Raw genomic sequence first — 20,679 nt, 5'->3', positions numbered from 1 at the left:
TTACCAATAACTCGCTCCACGAACTGAAACTGCTTGCTCAGGTCAGCGGTGAGCTCCTGTTGGCAGTTATGAAATTCTATGTCCTCAGGGGACGCCTTCTTCAACCTGCACACGAACACAGAACGAACCGTTAAAATGCTTGAAAGATGTACGTTTGCAAATAAAATGCTGACCGGAAGACAAAGATTTTCACCATGAAGATAGCTCTTCTTGTTTCTTTTTATAGTTGTCCAGTTTCTTCAGTCCTTTGACCTTTTGCTGCGTCAGAGAGTCCATGCTCTCCCACGTGTTGTGGATATAGGACCAGCCCTTCCACTTGATCAGATACTGAGTCTCCCCTTCGTCGTTCTCAAGATCAAAGCCTTCACACGGGTCCCCATTTTCTTCCACAGCATACACAGTAGTAGAAGCGCCAGTGGCTAGAAGAGAAAACAAACAAAAAAATTAAGACTGTATATCTGTGGCGAATATTTTTAATGAGAAACAACATGACACAAAATAGTCTGACAAGTGAAAATGCATCACCTCCTTTTTTGCCTGTCCTGGTGTCCATAACCCTCTCAATGGTCTCGCTGTCGTCATCCTGCTGCTCTTCGCCCGCGTCCCCCGTCATTTCAATCAGGTCATCAGAGTCTGTTTCAAAGTCATGTTGGTCCTCTTTATAACTGTAACAGAGCAGGGGATAAGGACGAAGTGGAAACAGGTGAACAATCAATATGAAATCCGTCCACTCGCAAAAGCAACTTTTAACTCTTGTGAGCTCAAAAATATAAGTAAGGCAAAACAGCAATAACAATGAGTTGAAGGACATTTATCCAAATATGTTCATTTGTGTGAAAAAATATATATTTGTCACTAATAATCACTATATATTTGTCCTGCAGCCAGAATCTAAAACAAAGCCTTTCTATGCTGAAAGTCATTTAGACCCATGCTGTATTATAATTGTGGTTCATGTTTTATAGTTTATAAATGAATTTTAAATGTCATCATGTGTAATTTAGCCTACAGACAGTCTGCAGTCATAATAATTCTAGTAAATTTCCTCTTGTAGATCACCCTCCTCTTTTCAGCTCGTCTTTTGCCCAAATATTGGTGGAGTTGCTTGCAGCATTCAATAACTAAATATTTAAGACGGTCCCAAACAGAATGTAAGACCACTTAATACTTTTTAAGGCCTTTTATTAGGAAATGTGATTTTTAGACATCTTAAGACTTTTAAGCCTTTGGGTTCAGAAATGCACCTTTTGACTTTTGTTGCACCTCTTCTCCGAGTCTGTCTCTTTGGAGTGTCTTCCTCATCGTCGTCATCATCGTCGTCGTCGTCGTCATCGTCATCTTCTTCACCAGATGACTCCTGTTTCCTGGACTTCCTTGATTTTTGCGACTGCTGCTTTTTGGCTGTTGATGATTTGGTCTGAGGTCTGTAAAACACACAGTTGAGCACAGAAGCACGCAAGCCACTTAGAGGGAAAGAACAAACCCGCTGGATCATCGTCACAGTGATTCTGATCTCTGGCCGATGGACAAACTGCAGCAAACCGCTGGTTGTAGCCACACGTTTTGCATCATGCTTTATGGTTAAGATTGAATTTGAAATTTTACATGTTTTAGAAGTGTTTTAGTCTCAATTTGTAGAACAACAGGCTGCAGCATGTATATCAGGTCTATACTTCACACCAAAGTAACGGAAAAAATGTAATCAAAGTGCTCACACAATATGGAATGATTTGGAGATGACCAGTGGGTAGCTGTCTGATGGCCAGGCTTCGCTACACTCTTACCTTCTAGCAGGAAGTCTTCTGGATCTAACTTTTTTCTCTTCCTGCTCACTGTCTGTAATGTCGGAAGCCTCCTCCTCCTCCTCCTCCTCCTCTTCATCATCATTTGAGTCATCATCTTTCCAGATATTTCTTACAACAAAGAGATGCCACAAGTTCACCCTCAAGGCCAAACACTCCTATAACCAATTTTAAATTTCAAAAAAAAGTACTGGCCACAGGGTGTTCACCACAACCCAATCTGATCAGGGATAAGCCGCTGATCTGACCAATCAAATTTGACGTAAATGTAACACAACACCTGACTGACTGAAGCTAACTGAGCCCATTTGGAACAAACAGATACCCAGTTACAAACAAGCTCAAATGATAAGAACCACAATATGAACACAGACTGGAAACACAATGACAAAAACATACATGAACTGTGCAAAACTACTGTATGGATTGAGTGTAAATAAAAGTCTTGCGAACAAAAGAGTTCAGTACAAGTGTCTCAACATGGCAGAGTTGAAAGAATATGGTGCTGTACTATCACATTGTAAATAAATGAAAGAAAAAATAATAATACAAATCCCAAATGATGTTCACAATCTTTATACTTACTCTTTTTTCTTAGCTCGTGACGTTTTTCTCTTGGGGCTTTCGCTTTCAGAGTCGCTGCTGCCCTGTAAATGCAGGCAGCACACATTTCAGCGAGAGCTTTGTTCCCATATGAAATACAGCAGCACTTCCTACAGCATCCACTAGATGGCACAAGTGGTTTGTTCAGAAGAGATGATGCCAGTAGAGATATTCATCAGAACCAAGCAATGACTCATATCAGTGTTATTTCTTTTTCTGTGTTCAAGCGTTCGGTCACATCTGCTTACCCCCGCTCCAATGTTTAAACGAGCCGGCTCCTGTCTACTGCGATTTGACCGCCTGACCCCATACACATCTGGATGTTCGTCCCACATCTGTAAACAGAGACCAACTGCTATCAGACAACCACTGACTTCCTGTATCACCACACAAATATAACATGCCCCAAATTAAGTATTTGTATGCCGGTACTATCAAGCTGCAAGGCTTTCATTATTTATCAATCTACTACTGTACTCTACTGTGCTCTACTGTACAGTAGTAGATTATACTATAGGACTACCGCCACTGTTATCTACTTCTACTATAAATGAGGACCCAAACCCAAAGATACTTCATCACCAAATATATAAAGCAGAAAAAAAACAGCAAATATTTACAATTGAGAAGCTATAACTTTTATGGTATTTTTTGCTTCGCTGCAAAATGACAATGAAATTGGTATTTGATTTGTCAAAATTACTGCTAATTATTTTTCTGTCAGTCCCGTAATTGATTATTCTACTCAGCTCAGTTGTCAAAGGGAATTGTTTGCTGTTAGTCTAAACAAAAGTGAACATAAATAAGTAAACATCAGTGCAACTTTGAAATAAAAATGAATGCTTATATTTTGTTTTCCTAGCGTTTCTATTACCATCTTATCACCACCTGCAGCTTATAATTATTAAAACGACACCCTGCCCTAGTAATGCCTCTGTTGCCTTTGTGCATTGCACTGTGGGGCAATAGTGCAAATAAACAGGATGTTTAAAAGTGTTTTATAGCATACCTACTTAATTTTGATTAAGCTTTTTGTCACCTTACCAATGTAAAAATGCACACTACATTGTCAGAACCTGCTTAAAATTAAAATGTAGTGTGGAACTGGACACAGGAATAACCCAACATCGATAAAATATGGCTGACATAATTTAAAAAATATAGTTATAATAACATATTACAATATGGCTCAAGTTGGAACCATGACTGTCCTGCATGTCAAACCTAAATAATCACATTACATAAACAAACTTAACTCATTCTCCCATGATTAGAGGACAGGAACGTTGATCTGCTTTAGAAACCAGTGGGTCAGAACAGATTTAAGCACCTCTCTAAAGCTCAGTGACCTTTACCTTCTTCACATCTGCCAGACGCTCCTTCTTTCTAACTGGCTTGTCTTTGACTTCCTCTGCTGTGGTTTGCTGTGACTTGGACTCTGCCGACTCGCTCCCTGACTCTGAGTGACTCTCTGACTCTGAGGAGCTGTTTGACTCGGAGTTGTGGGATCTCCTCCTCTCACTGCCATGCTCACTCTCTGACTGACTCCCCGACTCCGACGCAGAGCGGTTGGATTCTTCTGATGCCGAATTGCTACAGGAAACAAGAATTAACCATCATTCTTTCGATTTTTGCAGCGCTTATGTATTTGCTTACATGAGTCTGCACACCCATCAACAACATGGCAAAAATGTGAGCAGCAACTTAAAAATGTCGGAAAACTCAAACTCAAAGTGCACACACTCTCACTAGGACAACTGAAGCTGCAGGAGCTTGATGGCATGAGTAAGATGTGACTGTCAGCCGAGTGGAAACAGAAACCTCATTACATCATGCAGTATGTTCCTTACTCAGCTAATAGTCTTATAATAACCTCATTCTCTCTGGGGCACACAAATCCTCTTACAGGCATTTTGAAAAGCCTAAGATCTGCTTTCACCACCAAAATAAAACTGAGCTAAACTGTAATTAAGTAATGAAATCTTTTCTCCCCGCTAACCTGCAATTACAAGTGACTTCCAAATATCGCAGTAATATGATTAGAAAATACTACAATGGCCATAATTACTATTTATATGAAAAAAATATCCAAGTGGAATAAAGATTAAAAATAAATGAAAACAGTACATTTGCAAAAGCAGTCCCACTTTTAGTAGCCCAAATGATATCCCCATTAAACTTGGATACTTTCTAATGGAGGAATAAGAATCTAAAGATTGATTGATAAATATAACAATATATCCTGAACATATGCAGCTTATTCCAAGCCTGATCAGTTTCTGACAACTTGACTAAGCTGGGAAGATCTGCTTTTAGTTTCTGTGCCCCAACCACCTGAACTCTTTACAAAGCACCCTATAAATCAATATTGCGGTATCTCTAGGTGAATTCAAATCCATGATCAATCAAAATTCTGTTTCTGTTATTTAGTATTTTATATCTGCATTCATGTTTTTTTAATTGTTTTCCTCAACCTTGTATCTTTCAGTTTTAATCTTTTCTGGTAGTCTTGTCTCTTTAATCATTTAAACTGTTTACTCTGCATCATTGTAAATGAGGATCAGCATTCTTATTTGGACACTTATTTCACGAGTTTAAATAAAAGTTATATTTAAATTTCAGCAGCGTGTATTTATGACCCCTTATCACAGGTTATGGCCTTATTTGACCATGAGTTGTGAGTAGTTAAACAAAATTCAAGGTTTTTTTTCTTCTCGTTTCATTTTAAGTATTTCTAGAAACGTGAAGAGGTGAATGTATTCAGTATTTGTCATTAAAAAGAAATTATAAGAGCAAAGTCAGACACATAAACATTATTTTGTGTTACAGAAATGTGTCTCTATATCTTGGATTTCTTGAGGTTCAACTCCTCTAATTTTTATCAACTGGCACGTTTAACTTATTCAGAAATCAAATACAACATAACTCAGTTTCGCTGCACACAAAGAGCCTCAAATGTTTTTGGAATCTCTTTCACAACAATATAGTACTGATAGAAAATTACTTTCAAATTGATACAAATGTTTAAGTTGGGTTTACAATAAATGCAATAGACCTTAAGTGATGTTTTGAAATTACAGTACATTGATGTGATGGAGTCATGTTGCTGCTACTTTCCCTGTAAGTGCTAGTGTTTTATTTATGGTGTTCATATGTGTTTCTTTTATTTTACCCAATGTTTTAAGCTTTTATTATTTCATGATTATTGTATGGTTTGGAAATATTTTCTACTTTACTGTGTTATGCTCTATGAGTGAATGGTTTTATTGTATTTGTCCTTTTCTGTCCTTAAGTGAGCACCAATTCCAATTAACCATGTTAATATTGCAATAAAATAATGAACTGAAATAGGGGATCATCAATGGATATGTATAAAGCCTGGTATGATGACTTTTCCTGTCTGGCTTTATCTGCATTCAATACCATATATGGACACATGGGGGCGCTACACCCATTCAGAACAAAAGCCCATGAATCACTGCCTTACGTGGATGCTTTGAAGAGACACACGTTTGTTGTCCCTTACAGAGTAAAATTAGTATAGAGGCTCAGCTGTTGTTTAAGATATTGGATAATTTTTAAAGACAACAATCTTATTTTTAATTTGAAAATTATATTTGTCTTGTAGGCATTTATCTTATTACTGTATATGAATTCTATTTACATAAACAACAGAAGAAAATTGAAGAGGAAGGTTAATTAATTGGTTTGAAGTAAATAATTACAGTCTAGCTGCTGTTAAAACCCATATTATAGCTCAGTTACTATGTTTCAGTCTGTACCTCGAGCTGTTTCAATGACTAAACTCGGAAGTGCATGGCTCCTTCCGCTTTAAGTGAGGTCAAAAGTGGGTGGGACATGGATGGAAATAATCTCGAAATTTCATTGGCTGGCTTGTTGCTAGGTGGAAGTCTAGCCTATAGCAGCGCAGAGTGCAGCCTTCCCAAGGTCTGAACTCTTCCTGTTCCTCCTCCATGTAGTTCTGAGCTGAGTTTTAATACAGATAAGTGAGCAAGCTGGGCACACAAAGCAAGGGCCATTTTGTGACTCAGGAGAGCATGTATACAGTGTTATACTTCAGTAACATGTAAAGTTATACAAAATAATCAGATTTTCTCCTGCTCTTTCTGCTGCTCTGCATGTCCAGTGCTCATCTATCAGTATGAAAAAGTTAGGCTGTCATCAGTAGCAGAGGACATATTTCACTCACAGCTGAAAATACTAAAATGGCTGCCACAAGATCACACAGAAAGACTACAAGTGTGATGTAACCTGCTGCAGTGAACAGTCAGTAAAATGCTGAGGGTGATTACCTGCATTTAGTATCCAAACTCCTCTGTGTCTTTATCTAAAAACACAACAGTCTATTGAGGTCATGCTGCATTATTTTCTGGTAAAACATGGCAGCAATTCCAACACTAACAACTTGCACTGGGCTTTACATTTATGCAGTAAATACAAACATTAAAATAATGTCTTGCCTCTTGTGTTGTTCCTGAATTTCTGCATTGTTGTGACACCATGCAAATGACCTGGTATTAGTTTTAAAAAACATCTTTATTGATGAAAATAGAATAGAATTTTCCACTTGTTTAGATATTTGATGATTCAGATACCTGAAGAAAATAGATACACACTTTCCCATTTATAATCTTGATATATTAACCAACTTTATGAAAAGAAAACCAGACAATGTTGTGAAAAAAATATGTATTAATGTCAAGACTCCTGGCCACAGGCCTTTAAATTTAATCTATCTGAAAAGTAATAGAGATAAAGCCAGTAATAGATAAAAAAGAACAATTTTGCTGTGACATTAACAATCAGACAAAACAGATATTTAAATTAACACATCGATCTTCATGTAGCCAATTGCAATTAATACAAAAAATAATGTTTTGAACTTTGATACTTAAAATGACAATAATTACGTGATAGGTTATAAATGGATAAATATCTGGCTTTAAGTGAACATTCAATAACTCAAATGAGAATAAATCATTATCTGTCAAAAGAAATATTTAGATTGAAACTGCCCACTTAAATATTTCCCCAAACAGAAAGTAAAAGCAACCTTTTCCTAAAAAGACACATAAAGTTTGAGGTTAAAAGGGTATGTTACATAACCAGGTGACCACTGACATAACTGTTATAATACTTATGAAATAGTGGAGTAGATTAAAGTTTTACTATTCATCTAATACAGGACAAAATGATTTACAAGGAATTACAATTGTAAGGCAAGGGCAGAAATAACTAAGCATAATAAAACTTTTGTTTCCTAAAACTCTTTAACTTGATGAAAACTATTAGTAAGGGTCAAGATAAAAGATTACAAAATGACACAAAAATAAAAATTTTGGACATATACAAAAATGTGTTCAGGTCAAAGCACTAACCACAAAGTATTTTATAAATAACCCGTCTAAAAGACTGTATACATTACTGGCCATAAGGAACAGCAAAGAAATACACAGTTTCTGTAATAAATAAAAACCAAACAACAACGTTGATAAAATGGTGCAATGCAGTACCAAGTAGTAAGACAAGGTCATTTTACTTTATAGCGATGGGACATCAAACATTTGTGATAAATCATGTGCAACATAATACAGGACAAATGACTTTTTTCAGTGGTCTAACACATACATCTTGTGGGCAATGATGTCTTAACACAGGCCTGAAACCTCAGTATCGAGTGTAAGAAATGATAGGAAAATCAGGGTGTGGCTATTAAACAATAGCAAGGTCATTCATGACAGTGGTGCACTTCAACAAAACCACGTCGCATATGTATACACAGGTGATCAACCATGCTTGACAAGGTAAACAATCAAGGCAGATATGAAAAAGGTAAAAAAGTATAAGGCTCATACCTTGATGCATTGCTTTGAGTCGATCCTTCATCCTCCTGTTTTTTGTTTTTATTCTTCATCATCGTATTATCCTGAAAATCTTTTGATGATGATCTTTTGTCCTGGTATTTACTGTCAAAAAGTTAGAGGAGGCATGAACTATCATACAAGTCCCAGAAGACTGCCTTTGCTCAGGTGGCAGTAAAAACCCAGGCGGTGCGACACGAGTCAAGAAAAAGGCATTAAATCGACAGATTTAAAGATCATTATTTACATCGCTAATGTAAATAAAGCGAAGAAAAATGACAGGTGCTGATACAATAAGTTAAATATCCAACTTATGTCTTTCAATATAGTCCTCGGATCAAGCCGCATGCAATTAATTCTAACTGCGTCATCAGATGAGGGATTAGAAAAATAAGATTTAAGCATGAGAAAATCAGGAAATTATGAACTACACAATGTAAACAGACCAATTCAATGTGAAGAAAGGTGGTAACCTATAAATGAACTATTAGATTCACGTTCGCTCTATCACAGGGTTTTTGTCCGACTCTCACAAAAATAACAAACTGTAAAAAAATAAGAACTAAACAATAAATTACAAAAAGAGCCTTGTTTCAAAAAGCTTGTAGGCCTTTACAGTCTTCATCTACTGTCAGACTCACAGCGACAGACGCGAGCAGCACACTAAAAATGGAGGCGCGCCATGGCTGCCAGAGCCCAGTATGGAAAACAACGACAAGCACTCCCCTGCACAGACGGCTCATTCGGCTCGAAAAATCCGCACAAAAACCACTCAAAACGTCTAAATTCACGTTAAAACACCGATCGTACAGTCAAATCCCTCGATTTTGAATCAGAATCGAGCGGTTCAGGTCGAAAAACGAGCAAGAGAAACGGTCTGACGAAAGCCCATGGCACCCTTCCCAAGGCTCAGCCGCCATCTAGAGCTCCTTCCTAGCTCTGAAAGCTTTGCCTTTGATTGACGTTATTTCCATTTACACCACACTCAGGTGATGTGTAAGTCCCACCCCTTTTATTATGTTTAAATTTTGTTTTTATAAAAACTTGCATACATTTTAACCCTCGGGACACAAGGTTTAAGTTGAAACCTTTCTTGCCACTTTTATAAAAAGGTAAGAATAGTGAGAGGTTGTAAAAGGGTATAATTATTTTGCACCAATTGCATCACTTCCTGCACAGACAGGAAGAGGGACAACCAGGAGCCATTTTAGAGAGCCTTTGGAAACCATTTTTGTTCAGGCCAGAATCTTTTTAACTTTTTTAAAAGTATCTTACAAAAAAATATGGTATTAAACTGTTTTGATTGGTTAAGATTAGTTAAGCTTTATTAAAGCACAAGTGTGCAGTTTTATCAACCATTTTCCTTTTATCTCATCAATCGAATTATCAATTCGTATGTATAGCCACACCCGAAAAAGAGAGAATTACTTCAGGAGATTTTTCGACCCAGTGCGAAGCATAAGCACTTAGCTAGCATATAAATTAAATGGGCAAACCTTGATGGTAAGTGATACAAAGTCAACAAATTAATTTGTTGTATCGATTAGCTTGAATATTAAAACCACCAGCCGAGCATAAGGACTTCAACGTTAACATATTTCGCCAAAATCCTCTTCGGATTTTCTGGTTAATTAGCTAATGAAACAAAACCAGGAAAAGTACGAGGACATACACTTTATTTAAAAACAACATTTGAATATCAAATGTACAAAGGCGGATTTTGTTTTTCCCAAAAACAACAATGTCATTTTTGAACAAGTCCACTATTTAGCCAGCAACGGTGTTCCAGTGTCCATGTTGTTGTAAAAAAAAAAAAAAAAAATCCAAACGTCAAAGTCCAGTCAAAAAACGGTTTCATCTTGTCAAAGTTTGGCTAACTGCCAAATCACTTGCAATCTTCACGTTAAACAACGCTGTCTCCACTTCAGCAATATCCAGTTGAATGGGGTCTTGATAGGATAAAAAAAGAAGGAAAAGTTGTAAGCTCACAGTGTAACTGAAAAGTGTAATGATTCACTGTCCAGCAGTTAAAGACAGCACGCTAAATTAAGACTAAAGTTAAGACAGTTTAGTCACATACATGGCTAGCTTTCAGTTGCGTTGGCTAGCACTGTGCACGGGTGTGTGTTTATCTGAAATATGAGCGTTTCTATAGGTCCTTTCAGACACAATGCGATTTGAGCTGCGCTCGCTGCTGGATTCAACGTAAGCTTGCTAAGCAATGCACGGCGCTGCACGCTCTGCTTTGCTCAGCGCAATGACAAGCCACTGTGGCATGGTGCAAGCCACTGGACATAGCCCAATGGGTTTCAGAGCAGTGATGCCGTCACATTGTGTCTAAAAGCCCCATAAGAATACACAGTTAAAATATTTAACAAATTTGCTATTCTCAAAAACTGTAATTGAAAGTCATATCAACATAATGTACACAACGCCACCAACAGATTTGAGAGTTCGTAATCCAGCGTCATAACTGTTATTCATTTAGTATCAAAGCTGTTGACATTTTGTTCACAGCCAAATTTGTGATATGACATTCCAATAAGACATTCAATACAACTTTTTATGCATCACACGAAATAAATTAGCAGATCTGGCAGAAGCTTCCACGTGAGAAATCTTAGTGTTTAGATATACTGTGACAAGTGCAGCAAGCTATAGACCTGATAATGTATGTTCTGTCATTTTTTTTTTATGTGGCTCTGAGTAGATTTATTATTTAATGAATTCAAAGTAATTGGCAAAATGAAGTCAGAGTTAAGTAAAGGCTCCAACAATTAGCAAATTAATTCATTAGGTGACCACTAGGGGTACGATGAGTCTAGATTTAGGCTAATTCACATCATGTATTATGCATTTTTTTTTTTTTACGCCATTGCCCAAAAATACTAGTGTTCAAACAAATTGCTTTCATAACAACACCGCACTGGAATGTGAGCGAAACTGATATATGCAAATCAAATCCTTTGGTTGAATTGAAAAAATTATTAACAGAGTCACCAAAGCAAAGACATGACAGACCAACAGATTAGCAACATAATAGCCTCCAATAAGTATTTAGCAACTCTTCAAAAAAAATAACAATTTTCTTGTCAGGAAAAAGTTCCTCATAGCTCTTAAAATAATAAAATATGGCAGTTAAATCAAATTCACAGTCACGTGGTACTGATTGTGATTTATTATGTTTTCAACTTTAAGGCCAAAAACTTTTCTGAGATTTAAGCAAAAATGGAGAATACAGCAACTCTTCCATGAAAGTGGCCTTTTTGTAATGTACTACCAGGAGGCAACACAGACAATGTCTATATACAGCCACAGCAAAAAATAGCTTGTACTATCAATAATGAAACTAACCACATGAAAAAAAAGGGGGAAAAAAAAAAAGAGTATGTACTACCATAAACTTACGTTCCCAGACTAACCCTTTCTCTATGCACTCTATATGCTAACATCTAAGTCTTTTGCTAGCCTTAGGAGCTAACAGTGAATGGCAACAATACATATTCCAGATAAATGTGGGCTATGGTCCGCTTAAAATAGGAGTCCGGTATCCTCAACCTATCCGCATAAGATATAAAGAACTAATCTCTCATCTCTAGAAAGTAAAATCTTCTATTCATTATTATATTAATGAGCTCATTATGCATATGAATGAAAAAGAAACTTGAATGTAAAACTTACAGAGCTGTCTTCTTTTTCTTCAAATTTCAAAAATCTTCACACCAGCGCAGGTCTCCACTGTGAGAGAGAAGAGGAATCATGAATGATACCCATATTACCACAGAACACATGCACACAGAAATAGTACACAAGTGGACTCAATAAGGCTGGTTTCAACTAGTTTGAAGTGTTTAGGTCTTCTGATTTTAATTTGTGACTAATAAAAAATGCTTTAACATTTGAATTTGAGGAACTGGTTCATCTCAGAGAAAATACACAATTCTCGTGGGTCTCGGCAGTAACGACAACCACAGCTGATATTCTACACAGGAAATGCTTCTGCAGGACATTGATTTAAGGACAAGCCAATGAAAAGCCTAAGTATAACTCTGTTGTTCTTTCAAGAACCCTATTAAAAAGGAGCCTTTAGTCTAAATAAAATGCATCCTATCATATTGTTACTAAAAAGACTCCCTGCCAATTGTTGCGCTCAATCATTCATTGTTTAGTTTAAAACATCCTATAGGGGTTTACTATGTATGGTAATATAGCAAACAAACAAAAAAAATAACTTATTGTTTCACTGATGAATCTGACTAATAATTACAACTCATTACATGTATAATTATAATAATAAATTACAACTTGTCATTGCCTTTTTTTCATGGTAGAAAAAAAATTGCTATGGTACACAGTGAAGGAGGAGCCCTGAATTTTTAACTCAGGAATGTACACACATGAACTGACATGTCACTATGTGTAAGGTTGACAGTCCCTGTACTCTGTGGTGTATATGTGCTCTTGAGAAATTCAAGATTTCAGAATTGTCAATTAAGTGCAAAATGTATATATATTTTTTCATTATTGTAAAAATTTACCAAATTCTTACTAAGCAATTCATATAGCTAATTATCAGGTTTTGCCTTGAAGTTCTTTCTGCAACCCTCAGGCTTCTTGTTGTAACAACTCATCTGTTTCTTTCTACTTTTATTTCCTAAGCTTGAGAAGACAAGTAAAGAGAAAGTACACATGAAGGCTTTTCTGTGCTCAGAGCAACTTGCTTTAATGATTTCATTGTCTATCAAAAGTAGAAAATGATCCATCTTTAGTAGATAACTTTAGATTTTCTCTCACTTATTAACTATAAAATGGTAATTGGTGAAAACTGTTGAAGATGCAAAACGATTGCTCATTAGTTATGTGTATTGATTACAAGTAATTAGTTAATGTTCACTGAAATGTTCCTGTTCCTGTTTGTGCATCAGTCATCTCAAAAATAGTCTTTGTTGGTGGTGTTGGTAGTGTCTTCTCATATTTTGAGATTGGCTTTTTTTTATTCAGATTTTGGTGCAAATGTGTTTGCAGTGACATTCTTTTGGCTGCAAATAACACTGCAGCTGCCCAAAAAGACAGGCACTGTTCTTTACTTATATTTGTCTGATTTTTCAAGGTGTCACAAAGAAATAATAAACAATGCAGATCAAATGTACCACACATTTTAACACGTTGAAAACATGAATGCTAATACAGTATGATAATCAGTGGAGGTAATACCCATGACGTCACCCATAATTTTCTGAAGCTGTCGTGAAGCTCAGTGTGGTGGCTCTGGTCCTCACCAACTTGCCAAATTGACAGTGCCTGACTCTCCTGACTCGAGACTAATCCAACTATGAGCAAAGAGGAGGGGGTGGGAGTGGAGCTGAGGCGGGTCAAATGAAACAGCTATGTAACAGCTAGCCATCTTCATGTCACCCAGTTGTTACTAAAAGTGGGTGTGCCCTTCATTATGCATAACTTGAGGCCTATTATAATTGAAATGGGGGAGTTACATAAAAAAGATTTCCCCACACACAGTGTCACAAAGGACAAAATTAACTACTGACACCAAAACCTTTTTTTTTTGGTACAAGGCTTTTTTTCTTCATTTTTATTTTTGCTGAAAAATTTGGTATTTTAGCCTCAAGTGGCCATTCCAGGATCTGCAGTTTTTGGCACTTCCATGTTGGCTTCAATTTTCAGCATCAGAGGTTGCCGCCTGATGTTAATAAATTTTGCTGACCATGATTAAAATGCAACAGTACAGCCAAATTAGTCAACCGTTCTTATGATAAGCCTTGCCATGCAAATGTTTGCTAACTTAATGTAACCTACATCTAATCAAAAAATGTAAACAAATTTTGAATGCTGGTACAGGTTGTCAAACTACTGACATGACAGCAAGAGCAAAAACCATGCTCAATGTTACAATGAGTCTATGTGATTAAAAAACAGTAGCTGGCAGCAGGAGTTTCTAAGACACTTAAGTTTCTTTGTGTACCTTTAATGTTGACGACTGGAAACAAATACTCTCTTTTACTGTAATTATTGCAATGCAGAAAAAAAAGCATAGGTGTACGTGATTCCGGACTTCCTCAGTTAACCTCTCCTTGATTTAGTTTGTGTTTGTTTCGCCTGACGTTGATGGAGCAGCCAGGAATACGAAAGATGTGATGCGATGCTACAACGTGTAGTTACATTTCTGGGAAGCTGCACATCAGGCTACGGAATAGCATAGGCAGCTACGCCATATCTACAGCATAGATTCAACGCAGAAGTAAACCGGGCATTATGAGGAGGCGGAACATTCAAACCTCCCAAGTAGGAAATCGCTAAAAGCCGCGACCAAGTCTCACGGCCAGTTTCTTTGAAGCATTGTCTTACGCATCTTTTAAGATTGCAAACTCACGTGTTGCCTAGGCCACAGCTAGTGTTGTGAAATGTCAATGTTTGAAATAGACTAAAATGTGTGTGAGTGACTGTCAGGTGTTTTGATTACATGAGAGACTGTTATGACACAAAAAAATTAGAATGATTGTACATGCTTCTCAGGTTAGCTAGCTAGTCGAAAGACCATCATTAACATATAAATCTGGTTGTTAGCTTACAATAATGTTTATTACAATTAAATGTACAAAGGAATCTGTGTTTAAATATTAAAATGGGTTACCTCCAGCTTTTTTTAAAATATTTTTTTGCTTAACTGTCAAATTTTTACAATAATATGTTACAACCACAAAATAGTCAAAACACTTTAAAATGTATGAGTTCAGTTTATTTGCGTAACTATTTGAAACTAACCAAAATGTCTGGTATTTGATCACTTTTATGTATCTTTCATTGCTGTGTCCATTTTTGCCACATCATACACTAGATGGCAGACCTGTCCTATCGTCAGACATGACCGTCATTGCTTTTAGTCAACACTGTGATAATGCATGCTATAATGCAAAGACACCACATCAGAAATTACATTTAGCGGTATTTCCTAGCAATGTCATTTACTTTAAATTGAAAATGTAAGCTATTTATTCAGTTATGTTAGTGTGGTCAGTATAAACAAGCAATTTAAAATGACACATTTGAGTTCAATGCAATAGATAACATGCAAGGATTTTTTTTTTTTTACAAACATTTGAGCATCATTAAAATTATACTTACAAATCCCCACTGCTGAGCGAATTACTCGAATCCTTCTATTCGAGACTCCGTCGCGGCTACATGTGAACCCTGTAAAATGGAAAAATAAAGATTGAGAGAGGAAATGTGATGACAGCACACCCTACTGGTTACATGTATGTAGCAGTAAAGACAAAGAAACTAGTAAGACTGCAAAAAACGCCCAAAACCCTGGACTGGTTAAAAATACATACCATTTAGCATAGGTCAGATGTTCTCTTTTCTTCTTTGACGCAATCTGTCAAACATCAAGGGAACCCCTGCAAAATAAAAAAAAACAAAAACACGATTAACATAATTTTTCTAGTTACCAAAAAACTGCAACTTCTGTTGGTATAAAAAACAGACATAAACAGACTATTTGTGTTTTCGATATTTTAAAGATTATTTCTGAGGATATTTCAGCGCTCATTAACATATTGCGAAAATCATAAATAAGTTCTTGTATATTTAGTCAGGAAAATGTTTGATCTTTGCATGTCTTGGTGGCTCAAAATGCGACTAAATATGTCTTCAACGTTAACATCCAGTTGAGAACAGCTTTGGGAGGACATTTTGTTATGTGCAGGGTGGTACTAATCCTTTGGATTTAACAATATAGATGAAGATACAAAAATACCTCTTATAAAAGACAGTGTATCATCTCTTTTATAATGTGTAGTATTTGTCTTCATATGTGGATAAATCAACAACCTTATCCATGAGACGGTGATATTAGGAAGAATTTATTTCTTTATTTAATTTTAATGCAGTATTATGAGATTCTTTAAATTCATATACTTGTAGTGGAGCTTTCTGACATAAAAACCTTTCTTTACATATCTTGTAAGTGTACTGTAAGGTGGAGAAACAAAATGAATGTACATATTTAAATTACTTTTCCATTCAGTACCTTGAAGGGTTAAAAGCCAACACCCTATTTTGTATTTCGAAGTATATCTAAGCTTTTATAACATGAAGAACCTTTATTTGACAAATAAATCATGTATGGCTCATGCTTAGTGTCTTTAATGTAAGAATTGTGTTCAATATTCATATTTGGAGCATTTTGACAACTTGTCAATTTATTAAAACTAATTTTAAATACCAAGTATTAAGTAAAGCATCTCACACTTACTTAAATCTTGTTATGAAGTACATCTGTACAGTCTGTAGTAAGATACTGTGAAAAATTGTCGATTTTTAAATATATTTTTGATGCACAATTCGATGAAAAACCTCAAAAAACGAATATACTGAAAATAAACAAAAATCTGCCTAAGCTTGTTGAGTTTATGTCTATTAGTCACAATACAGCACTCAAAAAATGAAACATTTGCTTAATTTTGTTGTTTTTGTCGAGCAAATTCACACAAGGGCATTTGCCCTTTCAAGGACAAAGCAAATTTTAAATGCGTAGGTTGAAATAACTCTTAACAGGTCGAGAACAAATGTGCCTGTCCAAATATCGACTAAGTTAACTCGAAACAGAGCTTGTAAACATGCAAATTCCGTCAACTAAAGCACAATAATATACAATTTCCACCCTCAACATCGTAATCTTTATTCCTCGCTGACAACACACCATGGCCATTTTTACAACACTGCGTCTAACTGTCGTTCTTTCCACCATTTTGCCATCCGCTCCGACTCGTATTTTACAGCTAGTAATGTTGGATTACTGGTAAGTTCTTACCAATTTCTCGGGCCGGGTCTATCCGCCGTCGTCTGCCGCGGCCGCTGGCGCCTTTTTGGCCGATTTTCGTCGTTTTGGTGGGTCTTTCGGCCGCATCGTTCCGCCCTTCCTCCCCTCCGCTGTCGACGCCTCGCTCCTCTGTTGTGTGTGTCCTCCTCTCTGCCTCTGCCTGAGCTGATATCCTTCAGCGGCTCTGCCCACTTTCCTCTCAACGTAAGCCAAACTCTACTTCCTCTCCAGCCCCGTCGAGCTAGCTTCAACAGCAGTCACTGAGCCCGAAAACTGCCGCCGAAACATAATTTTTTTTTTACCCAAACACAAACTAAAAGAAATACAGCTGAAACGTGCCCGTTTCAAGCAACTAAACAAAATTTATGTTGTTGTTTTTTTGATGTACAGAAATAGCTACACGTAGCCATGTGAGCAGTAAACCAATCAAATCAAGTTACAATTTGACGTTGGTAACCGTCAGATAACCTATTTGACCGACTAAAGTAATTTTTAAGAGCATAGGGCTATATAACCTAGTACTGCAGTTTAAGTATGAAGATACATGTTTTTTCAGGGGTAGAAAAAACACATTTTCTCTTTACACTGGAGCAAAGGTGGAGGGTTTATAGGTCTGCTCAGGTTTGAGCAGGATCAAAGTATTAAAAGTTATCTGAAACAATGAAGTTGCAACCGTTTTTTATTGATGGAAAAAATAAAATAAATTAACCACTAATAAATTACAAATACTACATTTATTAATATGGAAGTTAGCCAACATAAGAATTATTTGGAGGTAGAAAAGAAATAATTGGCCAGTAATATCTGGTCATCATGCTAATTAATTAAATATGACTAGATACAAAATCATTATACCGTATAACCCAGTGAAATGTCAGGGAGGTATGAAAAAATACACACTGCCCAAGCCTTGTCTGCTTCCAAGTAGTTATAAGCCTACAGCTGTGTAATAACCTCTGTCTTGCTTCAGGGTGGCAACTATTTTTATTGCTGATAAATCTGTGGATTGCTTCCTTGATTAACTGATTATGTATTTGGTCTATAAAATGTCAGAAAATGGAGGAAAATGGTGACCACTGTTTCCCAAAGGCCAGGGTGACATCCTCAGATGTTTTGTTGCGTCCATAACCCAAAGAAACTCAACTTACCTTAAAAAACAGAGAAAATATTCACATTTAAGAAGATTGAATCATAGAATTGTGGTTTATTTTAATGACAAATCAATTATCAAAAAGTTGACGAATTAATTAATTAATTAGATTGCTTGTTGGAGTGCAACTTCAACCCTTCAAGAGCACCTTTAAAAGTAGTGTATGGTGCATGCAGGGCTGTTAATAAATATATATATGTTATTCCCTGGTTTGTATACAACACAGTTCAGACTTAGTTCCTGGTATTGACGTAGGCTTCCTGTTTGTCACAGTTTCACAGTGATGGAGGCTATACACTTGTTTTTATTGTGGTAACATATCTCAAAAAAACTTCTGAAAGTGAGATTGGAAAGTGGCTTTGTTAAAGCTCCTCTGAATAATCGTAACTGAACATGAATGCAGTATCAGTCGCTTGAAAGTGCGCCCTGCCTGTGGCAAAATCAATTAGATTAACCACATCATTTGTTTCAACCAAAAAAGTTTGACCAAACAAAATGAAAAGCCCGATGAGGACAACCAAACTTGGCCAACTTTGGCTGCTCAGTCAGTGCAGCCTTTATTGGATAGTCTGTGGAGTCTGTGGTATGCACTCCACCCCCATCACTGACCAATGAGATGTTAGACACCACTGCGCATGCTCTTTTCAGGGGAAGATTTCTTTAAAAAGATCCTCAGCCTAGCAACAAGAGTGCCCTGCGAGTGTATTACAAATCCAGCCTCTACAGGTTAGGTGAACACAGCCTTTCTTTTGACTGACTGGTTGGATGGGTTTGAATAAGGAAGTGTGTGTACCCACCAAATCTGTTAAGATTACAAAAAACTTGTTGCATTTATCAGGATGTTTGCATGTCACCTGAGTGTTACAGTCTAAAACTGTGCTGAGAATTAGACACGTACTATGAGAAGACAGGAGGAATTTCTATAATATGGTCTTGTTATGTCCAGTAATTAAGGCACTAAGGGACAGAGTGATTATTTCTCCTGGGGCCATCCTGAACTGCACAGTTACCAGTCATAATGTCCATATTGAACTAAAATACCTCATACTCTTCCCATTCGACTATAATTTGACTTGTCTTAACTTGTGACTTTGTTACTGCGACTCACCTCTGTTGTTTTGTACAGAAATTGCTTCATTTTAGACTTCATACTTCTTTTCATCTTGACTTATTATTGCAATCATTCCTTTTTAATGCCTCAAATTACCTGACCTTTGTTATTATTTTCAAGCTATTATTTTTTTGTTTATTTCATGTGTCAGTTTATAGCTTTCTGAAAATAAAAATGACAAATCGAGGAAATGTACTCTAACTGGCACGGTTGTTTCAGCACAAACCTTAATGAATGCTCCCCTCTTAAGAGCACCAGTTTGGTTTAAATCAAGGCAGGTTGTTAAATGCCTCAAGCAAAGTATTGCTATTTACCTGTTCAACTGATCTGGATAGTTCAGTTTCCTCACTGTGAGGACTTTACTGTGTAAATAAATGTTCATTAATGTAACACAGGCTGCCGTTTTATATAGAAGTTGAGGCTTCAGTTAGGAGTCAGGAGGGAAAGCTTTTAGATGGGCTTCATATTTACAGTATAATATCACTAATTATGACATTCTTAGTGAATATGCCCCTCTTAAGAGGACCAATTTGGATTCAATTACAGCTTGATTAAATGTGCTGAGCAAATTATTGCTACTGGTGCTGCATGTAAGAAAAAAAGGGAAAGTTAATAAGTGCATGACCAATTGAGCTGGATAGTTAAGACAGTTTTTTTCACTGTGCTTTATACAATCTGAGGATCTTATGGTAAACTACACAAACTTGTTAGTGTAATAAATTTAGAGGATTTCACTGTAGTGTAAAGAAATGGCCTTTATTGTAACATACAGACTGCAATTTTACATAGAAGTGGAGACTCCGGTTAGTAGTCAGCAGGGAGAGCTTTTTATATGAGTTTCAAGCTGTACTTACAACAGTATAGTATTGGATCATACGTCCACATCACTGCCATATTGGTCCTGGCAAGACTGACCTGTGAACCAAAGTGTGAGAAATGTGCTCCAGATTGTCCAGGATCTATATGCTGAACATTTTCCCAGCTGAGTTTTATTAGGATTAATAATACTACTCTTTAATTCATGAGTGCAACTAGCCTCTGTATTGTAGCCCATGCCATTGTGAGCATTCATAGTTGTGCGCTGTGGTGTCTGCGTCACTTTGCAATGACAAAACTAAAATGCTAGTTGTGACTGGGGTTTGTATGATACGGTGGTGGCGATTGTGTTCATGGGTGTGTTACTTCAGATGAAAGCATACACACCAAACATCATGTTACACTGCAAATAGCCTTGGCAGTTGACATAAGGACAGGTAGTTCTTTTGTTTGTTTTCTAATTAGCAAGACTA

General features: G+C 36.6%; 1 protein-coding gene across 1 annotated transcript in view; it reads right to left on the bottom strand.

The window, feature by feature from the left end:
• The window catches only part of chd2 (chromodomain helicase DNA binding protein 2), a 31,048-nt gene extending 13,528 nt beyond the window's left edge, over nucleotides 1-17,520 (bottom strand). Inside the window, exons 1-13 of the mRNA XM_084733887.1 lie at nucleotides 17,121-17,520; nucleotides 15,640-15,705; nucleotides 15,428-15,496; nucleotides 11,969-12,025; nucleotides 8,282-10,236; nucleotides 3,761-3,998; nucleotides 2,654-2,740; nucleotides 2,388-2,449; nucleotides 1,785-1,913; nucleotides 1,245-1,424; nucleotides 526-665; nucleotides 194-419; nucleotides 5-105 (exon numbers count right to left, since the gene is read on the bottom strand). Coding sequence (XP_084590013.1) covers nucleotides 5-105; nucleotides 194-419; nucleotides 526-665; nucleotides 1,245-1,424; nucleotides 1,785-1,913; nucleotides 2,388-2,449; nucleotides 2,654-2,740; nucleotides 3,761-3,998; nucleotides 8,282-8,343 — 1,225 coding nt within the window. The 5' untranslated portion in view covers nucleotides 8,344-10,236; nucleotides 11,969-12,025; nucleotides 15,428-15,496; nucleotides 15,640-15,705; nucleotides 17,121-17,520. The remainder of the gene's footprint in view (nucleotides 1-4; nucleotides 106-193; nucleotides 420-525; nucleotides 666-1,244; nucleotides 1,425-1,784; nucleotides 1,914-2,387; nucleotides 2,450-2,653; nucleotides 2,741-3,760; nucleotides 3,999-8,281; nucleotides 10,237-11,968; nucleotides 12,026-15,427; nucleotides 15,497-15,639; nucleotides 15,706-17,120) is intronic.
• Nucleotides 17,521-20,679: the final 3,159 nt, after the last annotated feature.

The sequence above is a fragment of the Lutjanus erythropterus genome, chromosome 13 (assembly GCF_056507025.1).
Source record: "Lutjanus erythropterus isolate fLutEry1 chromosome 13, fLutEry1.hap2, whole genome shotgun sequence".
Taxonomy (NCBI): domain Eukaryota; kingdom Metazoa; phylum Chordata; class Actinopteri; order Lutjaniformes; family Lutjanidae; genus Lutjanus; species Lutjanus erythropterus.
This window is presented reverse-complemented; position numbering and strand designations above follow the sequence as displayed.